Raw genomic sequence first — 26,085 nt, 5'->3', positions numbered from 1 at the left:
ATCAAACCAAGCCCAAAATTAGCAAAAGAAAGGAGATGACAAAAATCAGCAGAAATAAATGAAATTAGCAGAAATAAATGAAATAAAGAATAGAAAACAACAGAAAAGGTCAACAAAATTGAGTTGTTTTTTAAAAAAAATTAAAAATTGGCAAACCTTTAGCTAGACTTACCAAGAAAGAAAGAGGACTCAAATAATAAAATTATGAATGGAAGAGGGTACATTACAACTAATACCATACAAATGCAAGTGTCATAAGAGACTACTATGAACAGTTATATGCCAACAAACTGGATAACCTACAAGAAATTGATAAATTCCTAGAAATATACAATATACCAAGACTGAATCATGAATAGAAAATCTGAACAGACCAATGATGAGTAAGTAGATTGGATCTGTAATTAAAATCCTCTCAACAAAGAAAATTCAGTCCCAGATAGTTTCACTGGTGAATTCTGCTAAACATTTAAAGAAAAAATAATAGCAGTTCTTCTCAAACTTGTCTAAAATATTGAAGAGGAGAGAACACTGTCAAACTTATTTTAATGTAGTCCACATTACCTCATTCCCACAGTCAGATACTATAAGGATTCTACAAGAAAAGAAAATTATAAGCCAATACCCCTAATGAACTTTGATGCAAAAATTCTCAACAAAATACTAAGCACTTTCAACTACACATTTAAAGAATAATTCAACATCATCAAGTGGGATTTATCCCTGAGATGGTTCAATGTGTATAAATCTATCACTGTGATACACCACATGACTAGAATGAAAGATAAAAATCATATGATCCTCTCAATAATGACATAAAAAGCAACTGACAACATTTAACACCTTTTCATAATAAAAACTCTTAAGAAATTAGATATAGAAGGAACATACCTCAACATAATGAAGGCCATATATGACATGCCCAAAGCTAACATCATACTCAACAGTAAAAAGTTTAATACTGTCCCTCTAAGATCAGAAACAAGACAAGGGTACCTGGTCTCACTACTCCTATTCAGCATAGTACTGGAAGTAAGCAATTCCTATCAGAATTCCAATGGCATTTTCCACAAAAATAATTTTTAATAATTAAATTAAAATTTAATAAGATGAAAAAATTCATATGGAATTTAAAAAGACCCTAAATAGCTAAAGCAATATTGAAAAAGAACAAAGACATCCCACATCCTGAGTTAAAACTGTATTACAAAGCTACAGTAATCAAAACAGTATGGCACTGTCATAAAACCAGACACATAGACGAATAGAACAGAACTGACAGCCCAGCAATAAACCCTCACTTATATCGTCAGCTAATACCTACCAACGGAACCAAAGATATTCAGTGGGGAAGCAATAATCTCTTCAGTAAATGGTATTGAGAAAACTGGATATTCACATGCAAAGAATGAAGTTGGACCCTATCTTACACCACTCACAAAAATTAACTCAAAATGGACTGAAGACTTAACTGTAAGACCTAAAACTATAAACATAGTTGTAGTTTAGAAGAAAACATACGGGAGAAGCTCCTTGATTTTGGTTTTGCCATGATTTTTTGGATATGGCAAAAAGAAGAAAAAGCAGCAAAAGCAAAAATAAACATGTGTAACTACATAAACCTAAAAACTTCTGCACACCAAAAGAAACAACAAAATGAAAAGGCAACCTATGAAATAGAAAATCTTTGCAAACCATGTATGTATGTGCTATATGATATATTTGTAAACCATGATACATATATAAGGGGTTGATATTCAAAATACATATGGAACTCATACAATTCAATAGCAAAATATAATAATTTGATAAAAAATGGACAAAAGGGGCGCCTGGGTGGCTCAGTCATTAGGCGTCTGCCTTCAGCTCAGGTCATGATCCCAGGGTCCTGGGATCAAGCCCCCCGTCGGGCTCCCTGCTCCACAGGAAGCCCGCTTCTCCCTCTCCCACTCCCTCTGCTTGTGTTCCCTCTCTTGCTGTGTCCCTCTCTGTCAAATAAATAAATAAAATCTTTTAAAAAATGGACAAAAATAATAATTTGATTAAAAAATGGACAAAGGACCAGAACAGATATTTTTCTAAAGAAGACATGGCCAACAGGTATATGAAAAGATGTTCAGTATCCCTAATCAGTAGGGAAATGCAAATCAAAACCACAATGAGACACCATTTTACATCAGTTAAAATGGCTAGCATAAAAAAGACAAGGGATAACAAATGTTAGTGATGGAGATTCCTCAAGAAATTCAAAGTAGAACTACCATGTGATACAGCAGTCTACCTTCTGGGTATTTATCCAAAGGAAACAAAAATCACTATCTTGAAGAGATATCTGTACTCTCATGTTCATTGCATTACTCACTATAGCCAAGACAAGGAAACAACCTAAACATCTCTCTCCATTGATGGATGAATGGATGAAGAAAAGGTGGTATAAACTTCCAATGGACTATTAATATTATTCAGCCATAAAAGAGAAGATTCAACATGGGTGAACCTGAGGGCATTATGCTAAGTGACATAAGGCAGACAGAGAAAGACAAATACTTATCGGTATGATCTCACTTATATGTAAAATCTAAAAACATTGACCTCAATATGTATATAAGATGATGGATGTTAACTAAACCTATTACAATAATCACTTCACAATAAATGTAAATCAAACCACCTTAACCTTATACAATGATATATGTCAATTATTTCTCAATAAAACTGCAAAAGGCCCATGTTGAACTTACAGAAACAGAGACTAGATTGATAGTTACCAGGAGCTGGGAGTTGGGGGAAATAGGGCAATGTTGGTCAAAGTGTACAAACTTTCAGTTATAGATGAATAAATTCCAGGGATCTAATGTAAGGCAAGGTGACTATAGTTAACAATATTGTATTGTATGCATGAAAGTTGCTATGAGATTAAATCTTGAACGTTCTTACCATAACAACAACAAAAAAATGGTACTTACGTGAAAGATGTGTTTTTGTGGTAAACATTTTATAATATATATGTGTATCAAATCATCACATTGTACACCTTAAATTTATATAATGTTGTATATCAGTTGGATCTCAAAGCTAGAAAAATTTAAGAAAACTCAGTCTCCATTAGAGTACCTAGCTTGAGGATTCTACACCTATATTATCCGCATATTCTTAGATGTAAATAAGTTTGCATGTTACATATAAATTGGCTACTTAAATGTTTTCTTTAAGAATTTTCTTCTCAGAATGCTGATAATTTTAGTTTGGAAAGATTTTAATAGAGTATGACTCATTTAAATAGCTTTTATCTTATATGGCAACTCTAAACACTTTCTCACAGCCTCCTTATCCAGTATACTCTTGGTCAGGCTATAACTTCGTAAGAAATTATTTTTTTGTGTGTGTGCTCCATGTAGACTCATTTGGAACTCCCTCATTTGGGTAATGTTAAATAATGAGTAACTGATATTTCTCATTCTTTAGAGGATCCATTAAAATCCTTTTTATTACCATCTCATGGATAAAAACTTTATTTCAATATTTTAAATTTATTACAAAAACACTAAGTTAAAATGGCAACTACTTATAGATGCATAGAAATCTTGGACTTTTTTTCCCTATAAATCTATTAAAAAACGTAGCTAACTAGTCTTCATAAACAGCCATGTTTTAAACATGGCATTTTTTTCTAATATGAAAGTAACTCATTATAGAATACTGGCAAATATAAACTATATGAAAAAGAAAATGAAAACCACCCATCTATTATCCCACCACCCAAAGAGAACCATCATCCAAATATTGTGTTTCCTTAGTTTCCTGTGGTAGCATAGGCATAACTCTGTATCTTTGTGCCATTCACACAATTTTATGTATGTGTTAGATGACAAAGGGACAAATCCAAAATATTAAATATGTAATGTCTCATAGTGTTTATTATTTACAAGTCACTTTTATCTCCTTTTTTTTTAACCTTCACTAATTCTGTTAGGAACATTTTTTCCCAGGGTTTTGAACCTGAAGCCACTGCTTCACAGAAGTGTAGTTACAACATTAGCAATTTCAACATTAGCAAATCCTAGAGCTCAGATTCAAACTCAATTCTCTTGGCATCTCAAATCCCAGTTTTCTTCCTTCAACAATCCAACTACTTCATGTATTTGGATTTCTGCTACAATCTGTCCCTTTGACTAAATTAAAAATCATTCTAAAAGTTTGCCTTAAAACACCCTCAGAGTGTTACTAAATTAAGTTTAAATATCAAGTATAAATTTTCAAGCAATTAGTTTTGGTTTTGCCTGAGCAGAACACCCCACAGATGATGCCGAATAAAAACTATTTACACACTACTATAGAGCATTTCTTGTAAAAACATTGGGTCTGTAGCAGCGATTTGCTAATCAAATTCAGAATTTGATTTGAAATGCCTCCGGCAGGCAGCCAATCCAGTTATGAAAGAACAGAAGCAAAAACTAGAGCCCTGGTGAGTCTCCTCCAGAAGCGAGCTGGGTCTTTTGCTCTCATTAGCAAACTGGTTCCATAGGAAATCATTGTGATTGCTCCTAAAATAAAATATTGTAGTTAATTTTTTCAATAAATTATTGATACTGTGCTAGACACAAAACAGGTACATTTCAGAATCTAGAATTATAAAATATTTTGACATGTTTTAATATAAACAGGAACATTTCCAATGATTGCTTGGATCTAAAATGTTTTTCCACTTGACATTTGTTTATACTTCCTAGGAAAGAAATGCTATTTATGGATAACTGAATAACACAAATAAACATCAGAGAGAGCTGAAAAATCAGCTTTGATTATGCATGAAAATCTACAATGTCATTGTGTACTCTTATGCCGTATTCTGATTGCCTGTTTATTTTTACAGAACTGCTGGTGAGCCTATGGAAGAGGAGCCAGCCTTGTGAAGTGCCAAGCCCCCCACCCCCATATTTCCTGTGTGTGACATCATTGTGTATCCCCCCCACCCAGCACCCTCAGACATGTCTTGTCTGCTGCCTGGGTGGCACAGATTCGGTGTAACATAAACACTGGGCACAAAATTCTGAACAGCAGCTTCACTTGTTCTTTGGATGGACTTGAAAGGGCATTAAAGATTCCTAAAACGGAACTGCTGTGATTCTAAAGTTACAGTAAATCATGATTGGAAGAAACTGCTTCCAGCATACTTTTAATATGCTGGGTGACCCACTCCCAGGCCCAAAGTATGAACTAATAACATCCAGTACAGCATTAGATACTATTAATTATTATGGATGCTATGACAGCCAGTGAAATTTTGGGCAAAACCTGAGAAATACTCATTCCTGACATTCTGATCAGTTTCTTGTTGGGTAATTTTTGTCAGTCTTAAATTGTTTATAGGATTTGCTTTCAACTATGAACGGATAGCAGTTCCCGACATATTGCAGGGGTTGTTTTGTTGTTTTGTTTTGTTTGTTTTTTGGCCTTTGTTTTAACACATTGTTCAACTCTTGCTAGTAAGAGTTCAAGATGGAGGAACTGGGATGAGGCTTTTTTCAATAGAATAAACCATGCTATATCTCAAAGTCCAAATGCCAAAGGAACCTCATACTGTATGTAATGGTGCAATATTTTATGTCACAGTTTTTGAAAAAAATAACCCTATTTCCCTAACATCCCTCTGTGTATTCTCACACATGGGAGATTTGCAATTGTATTTGAGGATGAGGTCTCCCGTCCCCCTCATACATCCCTTGCTCTGATGATAAGAGTTTCAAGCATATGTTCCACCGAGGATGGTCTTAATTTTTTCCAAATTTCTCAAGAACTTAGTTCTCACTTTTCATCTTATTTCCTCCATCACATCCTTTCTTCTTACCTTTCATTATTCCTTCCTTATAGAAAAGCTAAAGATTACCCACAATCTCCCCAATTACTCAGGAGCTTTGAGTATTTCACTTATTTTATTTTATTTTTTACTTTTCAAGTTAACACAGTTGCTTGGCATGATGTGTTCTTTTAGCGGTGACAGCACTGAGGTGAAGCAGTGTTACTGAATTTTCTAGATCTTCAAAATGTGTTAATGAAGGCATTGCCTATTTGAAGTCACCTTGAATTGTGTTAACCTTGAAGTTGTGCCTTCCTGCGGAAAAAACACAAAAACACAAATTTAACCTTTACACATGTTGCCTTAATGTCAAAGGCTAAAAATAAAGGACATATATTTCTGAGATTAAAAGTGATTTACTAAATAGAACTAGGTTATGCCCCTACCTCCCAAAATTTTATTTCAATGTATAACTCAAACACCTAAAGACATTGATGTAGAATACCTCGCAGTATTTAATATCTGACAATGCTTTTGAAAGAGTTGATGTTTCTTTTTATATATTTTCCTAACTCAAAGGATATATTAAAGCCATAAGTGAAGATTGTCATGCTTTTATTCAGAAATCTGAAAGAAACTTTAATTAAAACAAGGTTTTAGGGAAGGCCGTGATATGAAAGATATAGAACAATATGGTTTTAGTTAAAGAGGACTCTAACCTGTAAATCAAAGATGAAAGATCTCACTCAAGTAGAATTATATAACTCCCTTTTGTTATATAGTCAGACCATATTTTTCATGCATTTAGTTTTTTTAGGATTACCATTTTAATTTTAAAGACTTTTATTACATATACAAAAATGGCTCAATACTTAGTTTAACATCTTAGAAATTTGAGACACCCTTTGAAATAGGAAATCTGAAATAGAATGTAACTCAGTATTAGGTAAAAATTAGTTTTATTACATAAGGGTAAGGTCAATCTAGATTCACAATAGTAATGAATTTTTGAAAAAATTAATATTTTCAGAGAAATTCATGCCAATCATATTTGCTAGCTCTTGCTATTTTCTGTAATTGTTTGAGGAGATTTACTTACAGAAAACCAAATAGTGGAGCCAAAGGGGAAAAAAAGACACCCCCCCTTAACAAGGAAAGTTATATCATATTTTAATTGGAAACGTAATTGTGACTTTTAAAAATCAACTTCATAGTAACAAATCTCTGTTATTACTTTCAGTCCTCCCAGGTATTTTTTTAGATATTGAATAATAAAATGAAACAGTATAGTGCAATCATACTAATTTACTGAAGTTTCCTATAATAATTTTGCCACATACCTGCTATACACAGCCATCAAACTGATAAAGCCAAATCACTAGGACATCTCCATGGTTGTTTAGATTTAAAACAGACACATTAATGAGTTAATCACACATCCTCCCATGTGATACTGTACCAAATTGGTTGCAGTTAGGGTCTTTAGGATACACGGAGAGGCAGATAAACTATGGAGAGGATTAATCACAGCTGAATGTAGTTGTAAGAACAGAATGCCAGTGCTTTTTGATTACACCGTTACAAGCTGTAGTATAGCCCTCAGGGATAGAACGGAGGCTTTTGGAGAATATCAATGCTTCTTTTGAAATAGACCAGCACTTTTTAAAAGGGTGGTTTCACTTGGTAATAGTTTTCTTCACTTACACATTTAATTTTTATTACTCATAATAGTAGGAGGTTATTAGAACTCCTCTCTAAACATTATCAATAATAGATCTTTCTGATCCATACTTTGAAGGTTAAATACATTAGCTTTCTCACAGTCTCATAGCTCATACATGATGAATAAAAATGATGACTTTTTAGAAATCAATTAATAAACAATCCTAGGGCTTTAATAAGTTTTGATAATAAGTACAAAAAAATTAATTTTCTCAATTTATAATATAGTACAATCCGGGGTTGCATATAAAATTGAAAAACAGACAATTTTATTAGGATAATAAGTAAAATGGACTTCAAATGGTAATTGAGGCTATTTAGTTATTGCTTAGTAAATAGGAAGAACATTTTGAGATGAAATATTTTAAAAAATTTTTAACAAATTTACAACATCGATATTAGAGATAGAAATCCACTTTTGGAGAAAACAGAGATACTCATGAAAAACTATTACAAATCACACTTTCCATTACCAATCACAAGAATTGAAATCTTGCCTTCAGTTTTGACTATAACCCTTTGCAAAACTTCCACATACTCACTGAGGATAGCAGAGGTGCCTGGCTGGCTCAGATAGTAGAGTGTGCAAATCTTGATCTTGGGGTTGTAAGTTCAAGCCCAACTGGGTGTAAAGATTACTTAAAACTTTAAAAAAAAACAACAAAAAACATGGTGGGTTTGAAAGCAGGACGTTTCCTCATACAATTTCAGAAACTATAGGGCTGGTCTCTCCTAACAGTTTAGTACTGTTTTATTTCCCAAGGTCATTCATAAAGCTTTGTGGATATACTGGGTTTCTTCACAGACTCCATGTGGAAGTAAAATAGAATGAACATGTGGAAAGTCTCCTGGGAGAAAATTTCTCTTCAATCGGCACTTTTATACTTATTTTTTATGCAAGCATCTATGTTTAGGATGGTTTATTTAAATATTTCTTGCTGTTTTTCTTTTGAAAGTTTACACTCAATTTGTCTCAGTGAAAGTATTAAATGTCTAATAGCCACAAAACAAACAAACCAAAGGTTTCTGTCTTAAAAGCAAATCATTCTGAGCTTGAAATAATCACTCTGTCAGAATTTGACATTGTCATTTGTAGCAGCATCTATCTTAACATTCTTTTCCCACGTCAGGAATGAAATCACTTGACTTGCTGAGGAAATTAAAAAAAAAAAAAGAAGAAGAAGAAGAAGTAGGGAACAACACCTGTTCAACTATTCCGTAAAGAGGGCATTTTCACCTCCAAAAGAAATGAAAACCAGATGATCTAAGCTAAGAAATGGAGGCATTTTATTGTTGTCTTCAAAATTGATCATCAACATGGTCATGATCTTCATCAGGTATCTCTTCTCTTCCCAGAGGACACAATTATATTTTGGTCTCCAGCAGTATTTTATACTATTTACTGACTTTTGAATGAAGTATTATGAGTATTACATCACCTGAATCAACACCATCACTAAAATATGTAAGTGCCTATGTGTGGCTTCTTTTCCTAGTCATATTTACATTGAAAATCATAGCTCTTGCCTCCTTGCTTTTACTCCATCAAACCCTTCATGAAACAAAGCAGGCTTGTCATGTGGTCCAGAGTATAAATTTTTTAGATGAACATGGTGTACTCATACAGGACTCTAGAACTTGATTTCTCCAAATCAGCTGCAGTCTATTTTTTTTTTTTTTATGAAATACATGGCTGGTTTTATATAATGGTTTATGCAACAACTGAGTCAGTTATAATATGCTGGAAATAGCTGGGTCAGACAATTTAAACTTAGACTCTTGATCTGGGGTTTTTTGGACTTGATCTCAATAAGAGAGTAATAGGGGTGTAACAATTTCTCAAACCATCTTCATTCTCAAACTGGAACTTCTGGCAAATACATGGTGAATTCACCATACAGTGCCAGTCTTTCTAAACAATAATTTATTTTCCACCTTTTTCTCCTTCCCTTGTCCAACTGCAAATACCAAGTTGCCATATCTAAACTATCAGAGTAATTTCTTAAATCTCTATATTTCCTAAGTAGAAACAACCTTGGCAACTTATTTTATGAACACTACTAGGTAATATTTTGATTCATACCAATTTATATAAACTCTAGTAGATACTCTGTCTTCCTTTTTATCTCTTCCTTCTCAAGAACCACTTGACTTTTTTTACTATTCTTATTTTAAAAGATAGATCCAGTTATTGTCTTTGGCCTACAAGTTTAGACCTGATACTTTGTTTTATTAATACAGAATTTTTCTTTTGGTCTCAAATACAGTTTTCCACCATTCTTGGTACTGCCAATTGTGTTGTACTATCATCACATAAAGAAGATTGTACATATACTTTTCTTGCCCTTTGGATGATGCCTTTGTGAGTCAAACTCAGAAGCATAAACTCTAACCTGAAGAAAAAATGGCAGAAGAGTAATTTTAAATCAATGTAATTTGGAAATAAGATATTATTTCCAGACTATTCAAAGAAAATTGTGGAGTTCTTTTATTTTTCTGTTTGGGCCTTAGGCACATTAGAGGCAAATGTTGCAACATCAAATAAAATAAGGAGGGTCAAATATTTTGTGGGACAATGTAGTCATGTCCTTTAGGCTTAATTTCAGTGCCCTTTCTTAGAGTTGGCATTTTATGACACTTGATATCTTGCAGCAATTTCAGGCTATTGCTTTTATTAACTTAAAATTGAGTAGAAACAAAGTAAAAGGACAACTTAGGAATTAGGAATTCTGAGATCTGAGGAGGAATCACACTTTCTTGGGGATGAAAAAATTGTTTTTAGATAAAAATCTACATATGCTTTTTCTAAATTTTAAGATTCTCAAACTTTTTCTGGAGGAGCAATGTCAGCGTCTGTCTCCACAACAGCTGGGTTATATGAAATTGCCCTTTCGGTGGTTGCTAGGCATAAGAAGCATTCTGTTACAAGTGAATGACCATTTTGTAGATTATAGTCTCATCAGTTTGTGTCATTTGAAAGCAAATATCCTGATATTTTTAAACAAGGCAGGCAAGGCAGGCAGGAAACCAATATTTATTATTCTCATGATTAAACACTTTAGACCAGGCTTGTTGATGTGTATGCCAATAATCTGGAGTTTCTGGCTTTGTGTAAAATTAAAATGTCTTTTCTATTGTGGTCTGATATCTGTTTCTGTAATAAGATAAGTTTGTTGTCCTCTGTGCACCAGTGGTTTTGCCCTTAATTTTTTTGGCTAGCATTCACCAAAAATCTGTCATCCAGAGCTGCTGAGAAAAATACATGTTGCCAAACTTCTTTTCTTAAAATTGTGCTGCCAGTGTTTTCCCAGATGTGAAAAATAATTATCTAATAAAGGATTAATACCTAATAACAATACCATTGTTGAACATGCTCATGGAATGTTTACCTTCTTTCTGATTCCTTTTTTGTATTTGGAAATATTAAATGGCTAATTCAATGGTGTGTTCCAAATTTTTGTCAATGTTGTTAATGTTGTGATTCTCCTTCAAAGAGGATGAAAGATCCCCCTTTGTCTTGTGTTTTCTACTGAATTAGATTTTCCTCTAGTCCTAGTGTGAATAAAAGCTGTTTGAAATAAAAGTGTTATTATTTGTCTACCTCCTTGGTGTTCACCATTAGACTCTGAGTACTAGGTATTTGACAAGTATTTGTTTTGTTTTGTTTTGTTTTTTAAAGATTTTATTTATTTATTCATGAGAGACAGAGAGAGAGAGAGAGAGGCAGAGGGAGAAGCAGGCTCCCAAGGAGCAGGGAGCCCGATGCGGGACTCGATCCCAGGACCCTGAGATCATGACCTGAGCCGAAGGCAGACGCTTAACGATCTGAGCCACCCAGGCGCCCGACAAGTATTTGTTGAATAAATAAAATATTAATTATAAATTACTGTGACATATACTGTTCCACTTTCAAAAACTGAAAGGATTATTTGCAAATAAATCCCCTTTATAATGTGAGAATTAACAAAAGAAGAAAAGTCAGTTAAGACAGAGTTGTTCTTTGAATGTAATGTGCTGGTCAGGATAAAGAGTAGTAGCTAACACTGGTTAAGCCCAAACTCGTGCCTGTTACTCTACTGTACTGAGCACTGTACCAGAATTATACTATTCATCACATGACCTCTACATCATGTATCATTGCTCCCATTTGCAGATGAGGCATGGAGACTGAAAAAGATTAACTCATTTACTCACCCATTGTTAAAGATAGTAAGAGATAGGCTTAACTCCTTATCTGCATCTATCTAGCTCTAAAGTCTGTCCTCTCTCCAAATGGCAACATGATATGGCAAAGATGGCATACTAAAGGCATTTTTTTACTATGAATCTATGACTAACGTTCCGAATAGACTATATACTCAGTCTCTGCTAACCTTATGATTTTATTAAATTATCATTTTAAATGGATTTGGTAATTGTGGCTAGGTTTGTACAGTAAGTACAAGTTACAAAACAGTTTTTTCCCCCTATTTCAACATCTTTCTTTAATCTAGCCAATAACCCTAAGATGTCTTTGGAATACATATTTCAGAAACTCTTGAAATCTATTCCAAGACCAATACTTATTTTTGTATATAACCCCCTGCAATGTTTAACAGTCTAAAACACAACTGTTTCCGGGGCGCTGGGTGGCTCAGTCGTTAAGCGTCTGCCTTTGGCTCAGGTCATTATCCCAGGGTCCGGGATCGAGCCCTGCATCGGGCTTCCTGCTCTGCGGGAGCCTCTTCTCCCTCTCCCATTCCCCCTGCTTGTGTTCCTCCTCTCGCTGTGTCTCTCTCTGTCAAATAAATAAATAAAATCTTTAAAAAAATAAAAAAATAAATAAAACATAACTGTTTCCAGTGGACAATGGCTTGGATTCCTTCTGGGAAAAGATAGTAATATTTTGTCTAACAGAAAGTAAACTTGAGATGGAGTGGGTGGGTAGAGTCAGTTTCAATGATAAACACCTTTGGTTTAATCAGATTTATCAAATGGCAAATGTTACTTCATGGTTCTTTGTTTCTTTTAAGTTTCCATGGTGAAAAAAGAGCAATTGAAAATGTGGAGTATAAGTAAAAAAATGAGAATGAGTGTATTATTTTTAAGAACTAGTTTGTAGTTAAAAATAGAAGACTCAAGAATTTCTTTTACTACTTACACTTTTGGAATTATTTGACTCAAAGTCCTACCAAATATTGCAATTACTCCTCAGCTTTGTAATATCAAGATCAATTCCCATGGTCCTTCCAGTTGACCATAAATGGATGATTCCCCACATATCCTAATAAGTACTTTGGAAAAGACTGATAGTTGCTCTTTCAAATGTCATAAGAATAGGGGAACAAGATTCAGAGAAGGAGGTGAATGAACTCCCATTTTTAATATTTAAAAAAGCTAGAGATAAAATAAAGATTGCATTTACCTTAGATCAAGTCAAATTTTTTGAGTCCTTACTATATTTAGAAAAGGCACTATTAACTTACTATTGAAAGCTATATAGTACATGTAAAATTTGATAGAGTCCCACATACATTTTTTTGCCTTTTCCCCAAAAAATAATCATTCCAAAAGACTAAGATGTAAAAACTTAAGATGTGATAAAGCATATCAATTTAATGATGTAATAAATATTTTTGATAAATTAATTATACATTTATGAAGATTTGATTAGATATGAAGACTTTATATCCATTGTAAATGAGGTTTTTCCCTTAAGAATCTATTTTTAGTGTGCTCTTTTTTTTCTCCATTGCTAAACATTTATTTTGGTTGTTTATTTTTAAAATAAATATATTAATAGTTATTAAACCCTTAGTCTGGGCTCTAATTTAAATCTCAAAATACTCCCTTGAGAGGAATAATTTAATAGATAAGGAAATTGAGGCTTAACTGCCAGAAAAAAAGCCTATCTTCTTTACTGCTATCCAAACGATTACATTCAATGTAACCAGCATTCACTGAATGCCTACAGTATGTTACATGTATTTATTAATTGTTCTCATAATAGCATGGAGAATAACAAGAAAATTGGCAATATGGCTGTATAAAAGAAATGAAAGTTTCATGAGAAATCCCTCTTATATAGCTACAAAAGAAATACTACCAAAGAATAGATTTGGATTTAGAATTGTGTGATACTAAGGCTTTAAACAAAGTGTGACCTTTCTCCATCAAATTATGACATAGAGGCAGACACAGAATACATAGGAGAAATATTTGTTCTCTAAATTACATGTAATTGCATTCACAGGAAGATTTGGGCAAAGATCCATCCAAAGAGTCGATATGATTTAGGGCGTTTATTAATGTCCCTTTCATCCCTAATGTCTACCATCCCTAATGTCAATATTCAATTAAAAGTATATAACGTTGAGAATCAGAAAAAGATTAAATTTGTAGAGACCCTAAAAATCCCCTTAGAAATTGCTTTCTAAATTGTAAACATTTGCATTTTTGTTATTTCTTTTTTTTTAAATCAGTTAATTATAATTTCTGTGCATCAAGTCCCAGATAATCATGTTCTTCAATAACCATTTCTGCTTTATTTCATTTGCCCTTTAATGAAACATAATTTCCAACCTCTTTTACTTTTTAAAGCAGTGATCTTGATAAACGGTACTCTCAGTTCTTTCATCAGACCCCAAATCCTGATAGGCTGTACCACTCTCATCAGACAGACTGTATTTATAGAGGGTCTCTGTGCCATTAAACTTGCTGCCACTTTGAAGTTTTAATTTTCCCAGTTTAAAATTCAGCACCCCTAGGCTTAACAGATGGTTAAGCGTCTGCCTTCGGCTCAGGTCATGATCCCAGGGTCCTGGGATCAAGCCCTGCATCGGGCTCCTGGCTCAGCAGGGAGTCTGCTTCTCCCTCCGCCTCTCTCCCTGCTCATGCTCTCTCTCTCTCTCTCTCTGTATCTCTGTGTCTCAAATGAGTAAATAAAATCTTTAAAAAAATAAGTAAAATAAAATAAAATTCAGCCCATACTTAACTAAATGCATTCTTCTTTTTTTATGGTTATATGTATGTCTCTCTCAAGAGCAATCCCACACAGTCAAAAACGCTGCTTTGCAATTAGTGAATATTATAAAAGGATTGCTAGATATAAGGAAATAGTCCCTTCTTGTCACTACTCCTTTAAGCTCAATGGAAAGTGAATGGAAAACTATATAGAGCCCCATACTATAAACTGTGTTATAAAATCACTGTCCTTTCTGTTGAGATCAAGCCAAGTCAGGTATATAGAGCTTTAAGAAACAATTTTAAAAGCAGCCAAGTATATGAATCTTGTTTACTCTCAAGTTTGGTTGATGTATTCGCAGAGAAGAAAATGCAGAACTGAAAATCCAGACTTTTGGTCTCCAGGCCCATTTCTACCATAAACTAGCTTGTGATATTGGGTAAATTCATTATCTTCTCATGGCCTTAATTTATTTTTTCCCTTTAATGCTTTGAAAGTTAAACATTATACTTCTGTTGTCTTAGGAAAATTATGTTATATTTCTATTATTTTAGTGGTTACTTATATTATTGAAATGCCCACTTGACTTAATATTACTTAATCTTAATCCATCTCTACTTTCCCCTTACAGAATACAAGAGCCTTAAATTGCACTGATTCCTATATACACTATTTTATTTTATGTCTTATTATGTCTTATTTGTGTCTTATTATTTCACTTTGTTTTTGAACCTTGATTTTATTTATAACAATATTGCTTTAATACAGTGATTATTAATATTTTCTATTTGTGACAACAATAATAATAGTAAGTCAATAATTATTGAGATTTCATTATGTTTGCCAAATTTCTTGCTCAATAATTTTGCTTGCACCCCATTTTTTTCTTCCTTCAGACTTGGAGTGATTAATGTTCTCCTACTTTCTCTTCTGAAATGTATTTTTTTGGCCTCACTCTTAAATAATATGTTGGCTGAGTATAAAATTCTAGGTTGCAAATTATATTTTTCTCAGCACAATGATAACATCATTTTATTGTAGTCTTACCTCTACTTTAGCTACCAAGATGTCTGTAATTGTCTAATTATTTTTCCTTTGAAAATAATCTCTTTTTTCCCTCTAGATCTATTAAGATCATCTCTGTAAGAAGGTGTGATCTTTGTGTTTATCCTGCAAGAGACTTGTAGTTCTTAAATCTGAAAATTAAATTTTCTTCTTTCTGAGTACTCTAAGTTATTTATGATTGAGAGTAGCCCCCTCAATCTTCTATTTCCTTCTTCTCTCTCATTGGATGTAGCTCTTATTAGACCCGTATTGATAGGCCTCACTGTACTTTTTGTCCATAAACTTGCCTTTAACATTTTCCATCACATTGTCTTTTTATGCTGCCCTCCGCAAATCATTCAGGTCTAATTTTATGCATTTCCATCCTATGAAGTTTAACTTTCAGAGACCACATTATTCATTTTAAAAGACGAACTCACTTTTTTTTTCAATATTCCATTATTCTGGTTTCTTGTTTTCTTATTGCTCAGACTTCTTGTTTTACATTTTAATTATTTTCTACACATTTTATTTATGGTGTCTATCAGAGTTCTCTATGATCTCAAGTACTCAGGCATTGTTTAAATTGGTTTATTTATTCTTTTGAAAATGTTTTATTGTGAATTCATGTTCAGTGGGCTTTTACCTGTGGAAATTCCATGTTACCTGGATTGAGGACATATCCCTCTTGAGCAGTTTTGGATTTTCTTCTGGCATGGATCTCAGGAGTTTTACTATGTAGGACTATTTTGATACTCATTTTGCTGCTTGTAGGTTCACTGACCTAATAACTAATATGAATTTAAATCTCAAATCTATGTGCAAGCTTACCAATCATCAGGAGAAACTTTTTTTCCCACCCAGTGTCCACAAAGAAATTACAGCTTCCTTGTCATTCTGTTGTCCATGGGCAAATGTATTTTTTAGTCTACTCTACCACTTAGTGGGTCACCCTTTCAAGGATCCTCTCTAATTGTGACCATATGAGTGCAGGATGGGTTTCTCAGTTCCAATTTTTTGCCTCAGGAAGTCCCAAGTGTTCATCTCTGCATAGGTATTAAAACATAAGCCCTTGGGTAACTTACACTGGCAAATCCCTATGACCCTATCTCAAGCCCATGGCAGCATCAGCTCTCTCACCTGCCACTCTTATTTTCAGTGCCTTCTTCCTTATTGATACTTGGAGGTTTTGCTGGCTTTGGTGAATTTATCTATACATTTAAAAGAATTTTTCATCTGGTTTTTCTTTATCTTTATGGCAGAAGTGCTATGGTTTAACTGGTCCTTTCACACCAACAGTACTGAAAGTGGTCTCAGGCTCTTTCTGTGAAATGAGAGCCCTGGATATCTAATCTCTACAGTTCTGTTTAGCTCCAGTATTCCATGAATTCTTCATATGCACGAAATTGATGTTTAGTTTCTGAAACTGCTGGTCTTCTACTGCTTAAGAGAGCTCCTCACTCTGGGTAATTAGAGTTACTGTCATAAGCATTTTTCACAAACCTAAAATGATAAGAGTTTGCAGACTACCTCAAGAGAGAAAAAGAAGTTAGAAGCACTTATGCTATCTGCAGAGATTTAATTACTCCTAATTATTTGCTGTTCCTACGCTCTGAAAACTACCTGACAATGCAGTGCTGGTAGTCCATTTTTGAGTTGTACGTGCTTAATCTCACTGTTGGTAGCAAATTTGAAGAGGATGGAATAGTAGTGAGTTCCACTTGTCTGAACCTTAGAAGTGAGGATAGGGTTACATGGACATCATTTTCTTGTCTCTCAAAACATGACAGGGAAATAGATACCCGCCACATGTCAGAGAGTGAAAGATTTTGGCTAATGCTTGGCAGGAACATACATAGCTGAGGTTTCATTTCTTTGCTCTCTAGTACATACTGTGGCCATGTTAAAGTTCAGGCTTCACATTCCTTTCTGGTGAAAAAGGGATTTAATGAATATGCTACAGGTTCTTCTAGATGCTAAATGGCATGCATCTTCCTCTCATTTTGGCTACCTTGAATACCTTGGATATATTGTACATGGGTATCTTTCCAACTAAAAAGTACTTACTGAGAAGGAAGAGAAATCATTGCTGTGGGACAAAAACATTTTCCCTCAAAAAAGAATGTACAAGCACACAAAAAAGATGTGGGATTTTTATGAATCATATCCTGTAATTTTTCACTTTTTTCCAGCTACCTCCTTCTTAGAACAGAATCCAAGAAAACCAAAGAAAACTATTTGTACTGTGAGCAAAAATTTTGCCAAATTGAATTACATAATTCATCTAGCAGATTTGATGAGTTCCTGGATGCAATTTGCAAATTTGCATTTTGGGCACAAGGAAATAATGCATTTGTTATATATGAGAAAACACAGTGCTTATTACAAAACCATATTTTGTAACTGCTCAGGAATGTCTCTGTATATATGTATAGTATATATACTTAGGCATGAAACTTGGCTATTTATCATGTATACTTCAGGATATTTGACAGTGAACATGGTTAACTATGGAATCAAATTTATGAATTATTAGAAATTAAGCATTTTTATAAAATCATGATTAAAATATTAATTATATTAATTAACTATGATCAACTTTCAAAACTTTGGAAAGGAATATATTCACTGTGATGAATATTTGGATTCAGTGTACATTATCCCTTATTTCTCAAGATTAACATTCTCAATTATGGAGAGGAGGGTTAGTATCAGCGCAAGATGTTGGACTAGGAAGCTCCTGGGCTTCATTCTCTTTACCAAATTATCTAATAAACATCCTCAAACTGACTAAAATAACTTCATAGGTACTCCGGAAAACAGCTAAAGATTACAACAACTAAGCCAGTGCCCAATCAAGAAAAAAGCCACAGAATGGTAGTAAATTTCCTGGTGCTTCTATTCACCTTTGCCTCAGCCCCTTCACATCCTTGCACAATTCTCTGCAGGTCAGGAGGAAGTGGCTTGTCTTAGTCTGCTCAGACTGCTATAACAAAATACTATAGACTGGGTGGCTTAAAAAACAGACATTTATTTCTCACAATTCTGGAGGCTGAGAAGTCTGAGAACAGGTCACCAGAATAATTGGGTTTTGTTTAGGTCCTTCTTCCTGACTTGAAGGTGGCTGCCTTCTTACTATATCCTCATACGATGGATAGAGGAAGCTCTGCTGTTTCTTCTTTTTCTTAAAAGAGCACTAATTCTTGTTAAGCGTCTGCCTTCGGCTCAGGTCATGATCCCAGGGTCCTGGGATCGAGCCCCACATGGGGCTCCCTGCTCAGTGGGAAGCCTGCTTCTCCCTCTCCCACTCTCCCTGCTTGTGTTCCCTCTCTCGCTGTGTCTCTCTCTGTCAAATAAATAAATAAAATCTTTAAAAAAAAAAAAAAGCACTAATTCTATCATGAAGTCTCCACCTATATGACCTATATAATCTAAACCTAATTACCTCCCAAAAGTTCCAACTCCTAACACCATGTTTTGGGGGTTAGGAATTCAACATATGAATTAGGGAGAGGGGCACATTCAGTCCATAACAGGGCCAATTCCTAGTTCCCTCCCTTGGGCTGGAAAGAGCACAGTGGAAATTGTAAAGTTCTGGCAATGTAAAAGGATTAAACTCCCCAATCAAAAGATATACATTGGTGGAATGGGTTAAAAAAAACAGGATCCAGCTATGAGCTGTCTATAAGAGACACATTTTATTTTATTTAAAAAAAAATTAGTTGAAGTATAGTTGACACACAATGTTACATTAGTTTTAGGTGTACAACATAGTGATTTGACAAGTCTATGCTATGCTTATCACAAGTGTAGCTACCATCTGTTACCATATAACACTATTATACCATTGACTAAATTCCCTACACTGTACCTTTCACCCCCATGACTTTTTAATCTCTCACCCCCCACCACTTCACTCATTTTGCCCATCCCCACAACCCGCGCCCCATGGCAGCCATCAGTTTGTTCTCTGTATTTATGGGTCTGTTTCTGCTTTTTGTTTTTTGTTTTTTAGATTTTATATATAAGTGAAATCATATGGTATTTGTCTTCCTCTGACTGATTTCATCTGGTATAATACCCTCTAGGTCCATCAATGTCACAAATGGACTAATATTTTTATGACTGAGTAATTTTCCACCATATATATATATATATATACACACATATATGATATATATATCATCCTTTTATGACTGAGTAATATTCCATTATATATATATCACATCTTTATTCATCTACCTATGGACACTTGGGTTGGTTTCATATCTTGGCTGTTGTAAATAATGCTGCAATAAACATAAGGATGCATTTATCTTTTCAAATTAGTGTTTTTGTTTTCTTTGGGTAAATACCCAGTAGTGGAATTACTGGATCATATGGTATTTCCATTTTTAATTTTTTGAGGAACCTCCATACTGTTTTCCACAGTGGCTGTATCAATTTGCAATCCCACCAATAGTGCACAAGCCATTTCTTTTTCTCTACATCCTCTCCAACACTTGTTATTTCTTGTCTTTTTGATTCTAGCCATCCTGACAGGTGTAAGGTGACATCTCATTGTGCTTCTGATTTTCATTTCCCTGGTGATTACTGTGCTGAGCATCTTTTCATGTGTCTGTTGGCCATCTGAATGTCTTCTTTGGAAAAATGTCTATTCAGGTCCTCTGCCCATTTTTTAATCAGATTATTTGTGGTTTTTTGGCTTTTAGTTGGATAGGTATTTTTATATATTTTGGATATTAACCCTTTATCTGATATATCATTTGTGAATATCTTCTCCCATTCAGTAGGATGTCTTTTCACTTTGTGGAAGATTTCCTTATGCAAAAGTTTTTTATTCTGGTGTAGTCCCAATAGTTTATTTTTTCTTTTGTTTCCCTTGCCTAAAGAGACATATCTAGAAAAATGTTGCTAAGATCATTGTCGAAGAAATTACTGCCTTTCTTCTAGTAGTCTTATAGTTTCAAGTCTCACTTTTAGGTCTTTAATCCATTTTGAGTTTATTTTTGTGTATAGTCTAAGAAAGTGGTCCAGTTTCATTCTTTTGCATATAGCTGCACAGTTTTCCCAAAACTATTTATTGAAAAGCCTACCTTTTCTGCATTGAATATTCTTGCCTCCTTTCTCATAGACTAATTGACCATACAAGCATGGATTTATTTCTGGGCTTTTTATTCTGTTCCATTGATCTATGCATCTGTTTTTTGTGCGAGTACCATACTGTTTTGATTACTACAGCTTTGTAGTCTATCTTGAAATCTGAGATTGTGATACCTCCAGCTTTATTCTTTCTCAAGATTGCTTTGGCTATTTAGGGACTTTTGTGGTTCCATACAAATTTTAGTATTATTTATTCTAGTTCTATGGAAAACACTGTTGATATTTGAATAGGGATTGCATTGAATGTGTACATTGCTTTGGGTTGTATGGACATTTTAACAATATTAATTCTTTCAATCCATGAGCATGAAATATCTTTCCATTTGTTTGTGTCATCTTCAACTAAAGGGACACATTTTAGATTTAAGGACACACATAGGCTGAAAGTGAAATGATAGGAAAAGATATCTCATGTAAATAGCAACCTAAAGAGGGCAGAGATGGCTATATTTTTATCAGAAAAAAATAGAGTTTAAGTCAAAAAGTGTCACAAGATAAAGAACATTATATACTGATAAAGTGGTCAATTCACCTGGAAGATATAACAATTACAAATATCATGCATGAAACATCAGAGCATGTAAATATATAAAGCAAAAATAACATGAAAACTTATGGGATGCAGTTAAAGCAGAGCTAAAAGGGAAATTTATAGTTTAAATATTTCCATTAAAAAGGAAGAAAGGTCTTAGGGCACCTGGATGGCTCAGTCGGTTAAGCGTCCGACTCTTGGTTTCGGCTCAGGTCATGATCTTGCAGTCATGGGATGGAGCCCCACCTTGGGCCCTGAACTCAGTGAGGAGTCTGCTTCCGATTCTCTCTCCCTCTCCCTCCCACTCACGGACACTCTCTCTCTCTCAAATAAATTAATTAAATCTTTAAAAAAAAGAAGAAAGGTCTGAAATCAACAACTTAACTTTATACCTTAAGGAACAAAAAGTAAAAGAAGAACAAACTAAATCCAAAGCTTGCAGAAAGAAGGAAATAATAAAGATAAGAGCAGAGATAAATAGAAGAGAGAATAGGAAAACAACAGAGAAAACAAACATGATCAAACATGATTTATTCTTTGAAAAAATCAACAAAATTGATAAACCTTAACATAGATTGACTAAGGAAAAAAGAGAGAAGACCCAAAAAAACTAAAATCAGAAAAGAAGAAGGGATACTACTACCAATTTTATAGAAGTAAAAAGGATTATAACAGAGTATTGTGAACAATTGTACTCAAACAAATTGGATAGCCTATAAGTAATGGAGAAGATTCTAAAAATACAATGTACCAAGACTGAATCATGAAGAAATAGAAAATCTGAATAGGCCTATAACTAATAAGGAGAGTGAATCAACAATCAGAACCCTTCTAACAATAAGGTGTTCTACCCAAGAACAAATGGCTACAGTAATGAATTATAACAAACATTTAAAGAACACCTCTCCTTCTCTGTCTCTTCCAAACCAATGAAGGGGAGGGAGCACTTCCTAACTCATTTTGTGAGGCCAGCATCAGCCTGATATCAAAGCCAGACAAAGATGCTAAAAGGAAACTATGAACAAATATTCCCTTTGAATATTGACGTAAAAATCTTCAACAAAATATTAGCAAACAAAATTCAACAGCATTAAAAGGATTATACATTATGACCAAGTGGGATCTATTCCTGGAATACAAGGATAGTTTAACTTACAAAAATCAACCAATGTATTATACCACATTAACCAAATGAAAAGAAAACCCACATGTTCATCTCTATTCATATAGAAAATGAAGTTGACAAAATTCAACATCCTTCACAATAAAATTTTAACAAACTAGGAAGAGAAGTGACCTACTTCAACATAATAAAGACCATATTTGAAAACCAACAGCCAACATCATACTGGCATTAGTCACTAGGTTTCTCCAGAAAAACAGAACCAATAGGATATATACATATAAAAATATTATAAATAATTTACTGACAGGATTGTGGAAGCTGACAAACCCTGAGATCTGCATTTGGCAAGCTGGAGTCCTAAGAGAGACAATGGTGTTATTCCAGTGTAAGAGGTAGTAGGTTCTAAACCCAGAAAAAGCCAATGTTTCAGCTTAGGTCTGAAGGCAGGGAAAAACTGATGTCCCCACGTGAAGGCAGTGAGGCAGAAGAAATGCCCCTCATTCATGGGAGGGTCAGCATTTTTGTTCTAGTTAGGCCTTCAACTGATTTGATAAGGCCCACCCAAATTAGGGAGGACAACCTGAGTTTTTCAGTCTATTGATTCATGTGTTAATTAGAAACATCCTCACAAACACTCCAGAATAATGATTGACAAAATGTCTAGGCACCATGTAGCCCAGTCAAGATGACACATAAAATTAATCACCACATTATTCAGTGGTTAAAGACTGAAAGCTTTTCTTCTTAAATCAGGAACAAAGATACCCACTTTCACCACTTTGATTCAACATTTTATTGGAAATACTAGCCACAGCAACTAGGCAAGAAAAAGAAATAAAGACACCCAGATTGGAAAGGAAGATATTAAAATTATATCTGGTCACCGATGACATGATCTTATATGTAGAAAACCCTAAAGGTTCGGGGCGCCTGGGTGGCTCAGTTGGTTTGGGCGACTGCCTTCGGCTCGGGTCGTGATCCTGGAGTCCCCGGATCGAGTCCCGCATCGGGCTCCCTGCTCAGCGGGGAGTCTGCTTCTCCCTCTCCCGCTCCCCCCCTCTTGTGCTCTCTCTCTCTCACTCTCTCTCTCAAATAAATAAATCTTTAAAAAAAAAAAAAAACCCTAAAGGTTCCACAATATCTGTTAGACCTAATAAGCAAATTTAGCACAGATAAAGGACAAACAAAAATCAGTTGTGTTATATACGCTAACAATGAACAATTTAAAACAACATTTTAAAAAATAATTTTACTTACAAGAGCATCAGAAAGAATAAAATGCATAGGAATAAACTTAACCAAGAAAATGAAAGATTTGTGTACACTGAAAACTACCAAACATTTCTGGAAGGAATTAATGAACACACAAATAAAATGTCCTAGGAAAGGAAAGACAGCCAGTGTTCATGGATTGGACTTAATATTTTGTTAAGATGTCAATAATACCTACAGCAATCTACACACTCAATGCAATTCCTATCAAGTCCTAATGACTTTTTTACAGAAAAATCCATCCTGAAATTCCTGTGGAATTTCAGGGGATCTTGAATAGACAAAACTATCTTGGAAAAAAAAAAGTTGAAAGTTTAACATTTTCTGAAATCAAAACTTACTACAAAGTTATGGTAATTAAAACACTGTGGTACAGGCATGATATCAGACATATAGATCAATGGAAGAGGACAGTGAGCCCAGAACTAAATCTGCATATATTTGGACAATTGATCTTTGACAAGGGTATAATACCATTCAACAGAGAAGGGACAATATTTCCAACAAAAGGTACCAGGAAAATTGGATAGCCACGGTATGGTGACTAATGTAACATAATAAAAAAAAATTAAATGCTAGAAAGTAACACACGATTATTAGCTTCAATTTACCTTATAGAATGTGGCTGAATCAAATAAACGTGTGCTACCAAAATGAAAAAAATAAAAAATAAATAAAGTTGGACCCTTACCATACATCATATATGAAAATAAACTCAAAATGGATAAAGACCTAAACATAAGAGCTTAACCTATAAAACTCTTAGAAGAGAACAAAAGGAAAATCTTTGTAATGTTGGATTTGACAATGATTTATTGGATATGGTACTAAAATCACAGACAACAAGAGAAAAAATTGTTAAGATGAACTTTATCAAAATTAAAAACTTTTGCTCATCAAGGGACATTATCAGCAGAGTAAAAAAAACCAAACCAAACAAAAAAACACCATGGAATGGGAGAGAACATCTGCAACTCGTGTGTCTGATATGGAACTAATATCCTGAATAAAGTATCCCACAACTCAAGAACCAAAAAACAAACAAACAAACAACCTGATTTTAAAATGGGCGAAAGACTTGAACAGACATTTTTCTGAAGAAGATATACAAATGACCAATAAGCACATGGAAGATGTTGAACATCACTAGTCATCAGAGAAACGCAAATGAAAACCAAGAAGAGATGCTACTTCACACCCATTAGGATGGCTGTTATAAAAAAAACCAAACAGATAATAACAAGAGTTGGCAAGGATGAGGAGAAATTGGAAGCCTTGTGCATTACTGATGGGAATGTAAAATAGTACCGCCACTATGGAAAACAGCTTGGCAATTCTTCAAAAATTAAACATAGAATTATCAGATGATACAGTAATTCCACTTCTGCGTATATACCCAGGAGAATTGAAAGGTCTCAAAGAGATACTGGTACACCCATGTTCATAGACACATTATTTGCAACAGCCAAAAGGTGGAAGAAACCCAAGTGTCCATTGACAGAAAATGGATAAGCAAAACGTTGTATAGCCATACAATAGACTATAATTCAGCCTAAAAGAAATGAAATTTTGACACATGCTACAATGTGGATGAAACCTGAAGACATTTTGCTAAGTGAAATAAGCCAGTCACAAAAAGACAAATATATGATCCCATATATGAGCTTCCTAGAGTGGTCAAATTCTTAGAGACAAAGGTAGAATGGTGGTTTCCAGGGGCTGGAGAGAGGGCTAAGTTAGTGTTGAGAGGGTACAGGTTTCAGTTGGAGAAGGTAAAAAAATTCTGGAGGTGGACAGTGGTGGTGGTTGCATGACAATGTGAATACTCTTAATGTCACAGAACTATACACTTAAAAGTTGTTAAAGTGGTAAATTTTAGATCGTATATATTTTATCACAATATAAACATATTCTAAATTTCTCCTAAAACTTTTGGGAAAATTTCAGAGATGAAGAACTCTTTACAATGAGTGAGAAACTGGGTGGACACATTTGGAAGAAACTTGGCAGCAATAGCTCATTAACATAATAATTAACTTTTGGCTTCACTCTTCCAAGTGAATTTCATGTCCATATGTAAGATGCTGGACTAAGAGTTCTGAAGGTGATAGTGTAAATATTTTATTTCCGGTATTCACAAAAAACAGTATTATTGTTTATTGCACCGTTGTTTTACACAAAATGCATATAAACATTACAAAGTTCTTTGTACATAACGCTGTGAAAATAAATAAAGCAAGCATCCTTCTAGTGTAGTGTGGTGCTTGACGTTAGGCTTTTTGATTATAGTATTTAAATGCTAAACATTAAGCATTTGATTGCTGAAGCACCCATTGCAAAAGATACCTATCTTAAATAGACATATTGCCAGCTGTATGACACAGCTACTAACAAAACAACCAGATAACGAATTAGCTCCCCACCCCCTCCCTGCCCTGAAGGTCCTTTCACAAAATCCTGGCAACCTAGACCACTTGAGTGACCTC

The 26,085-nt window shown here is 34.2% G+C and overlaps 2 protein-coding genes across 6 annotated transcripts in view; one reads left to right on the top strand and one right to left on the bottom strand.

The window, feature by feature from the left end:
• HDAC9 (histone deacetylase 9) overlaps positions 1-11,102 on the top strand; it is a 901,117-nt gene extending 890,015 nt beyond the window's left edge. Inside the window, exon 27 of the mRNA XM_081800450.1 lies at positions 4,874-11,102. Within this exon, the coding sequence (XP_081656576.1) occupies positions 4,874-4,913 (40 nt within the window). The 3' untranslated portion in view covers positions 4,914-11,102. The remainder of the gene's footprint in view (positions 1-4,873) is intronic.
• TWIST1 (twist family bHLH transcription factor 1) overlaps positions 5,978-26,085 on the bottom strand; it is an 86,412-nt gene continuing 66,304 nt past the window's right edge. For 3 of the 5 annotated variants that reach the window (XR_014139306.1, XR_014139309.1, XR_014139310.1), the window contains one exon: positions 5,978-6,112. The gene's annotated coding sequence lies outside the window, so the exon portion shown is untranslated. The remainder of the gene's footprint in view (positions 6,113-26,085) is intronic. The other 2 variants (XR_014139307.1, XR_014139308.1) reach the window with 2 other exon arrangements.

Source organism: Leptonychotes weddellii, chromosome 12 (genome assembly GCF_054177405.1).
Source record: "Leptonychotes weddellii isolate Sample4059 chromosome 12, ASM5417740v2, whole genome shotgun sequence".
Lineage (NCBI taxonomy): Eukaryota > Metazoa > Chordata > Mammalia > Carnivora > Phocidae > Leptonychotes > Leptonychotes weddellii.
This window is presented reverse-complemented; position numbering and strand designations above follow the sequence as displayed.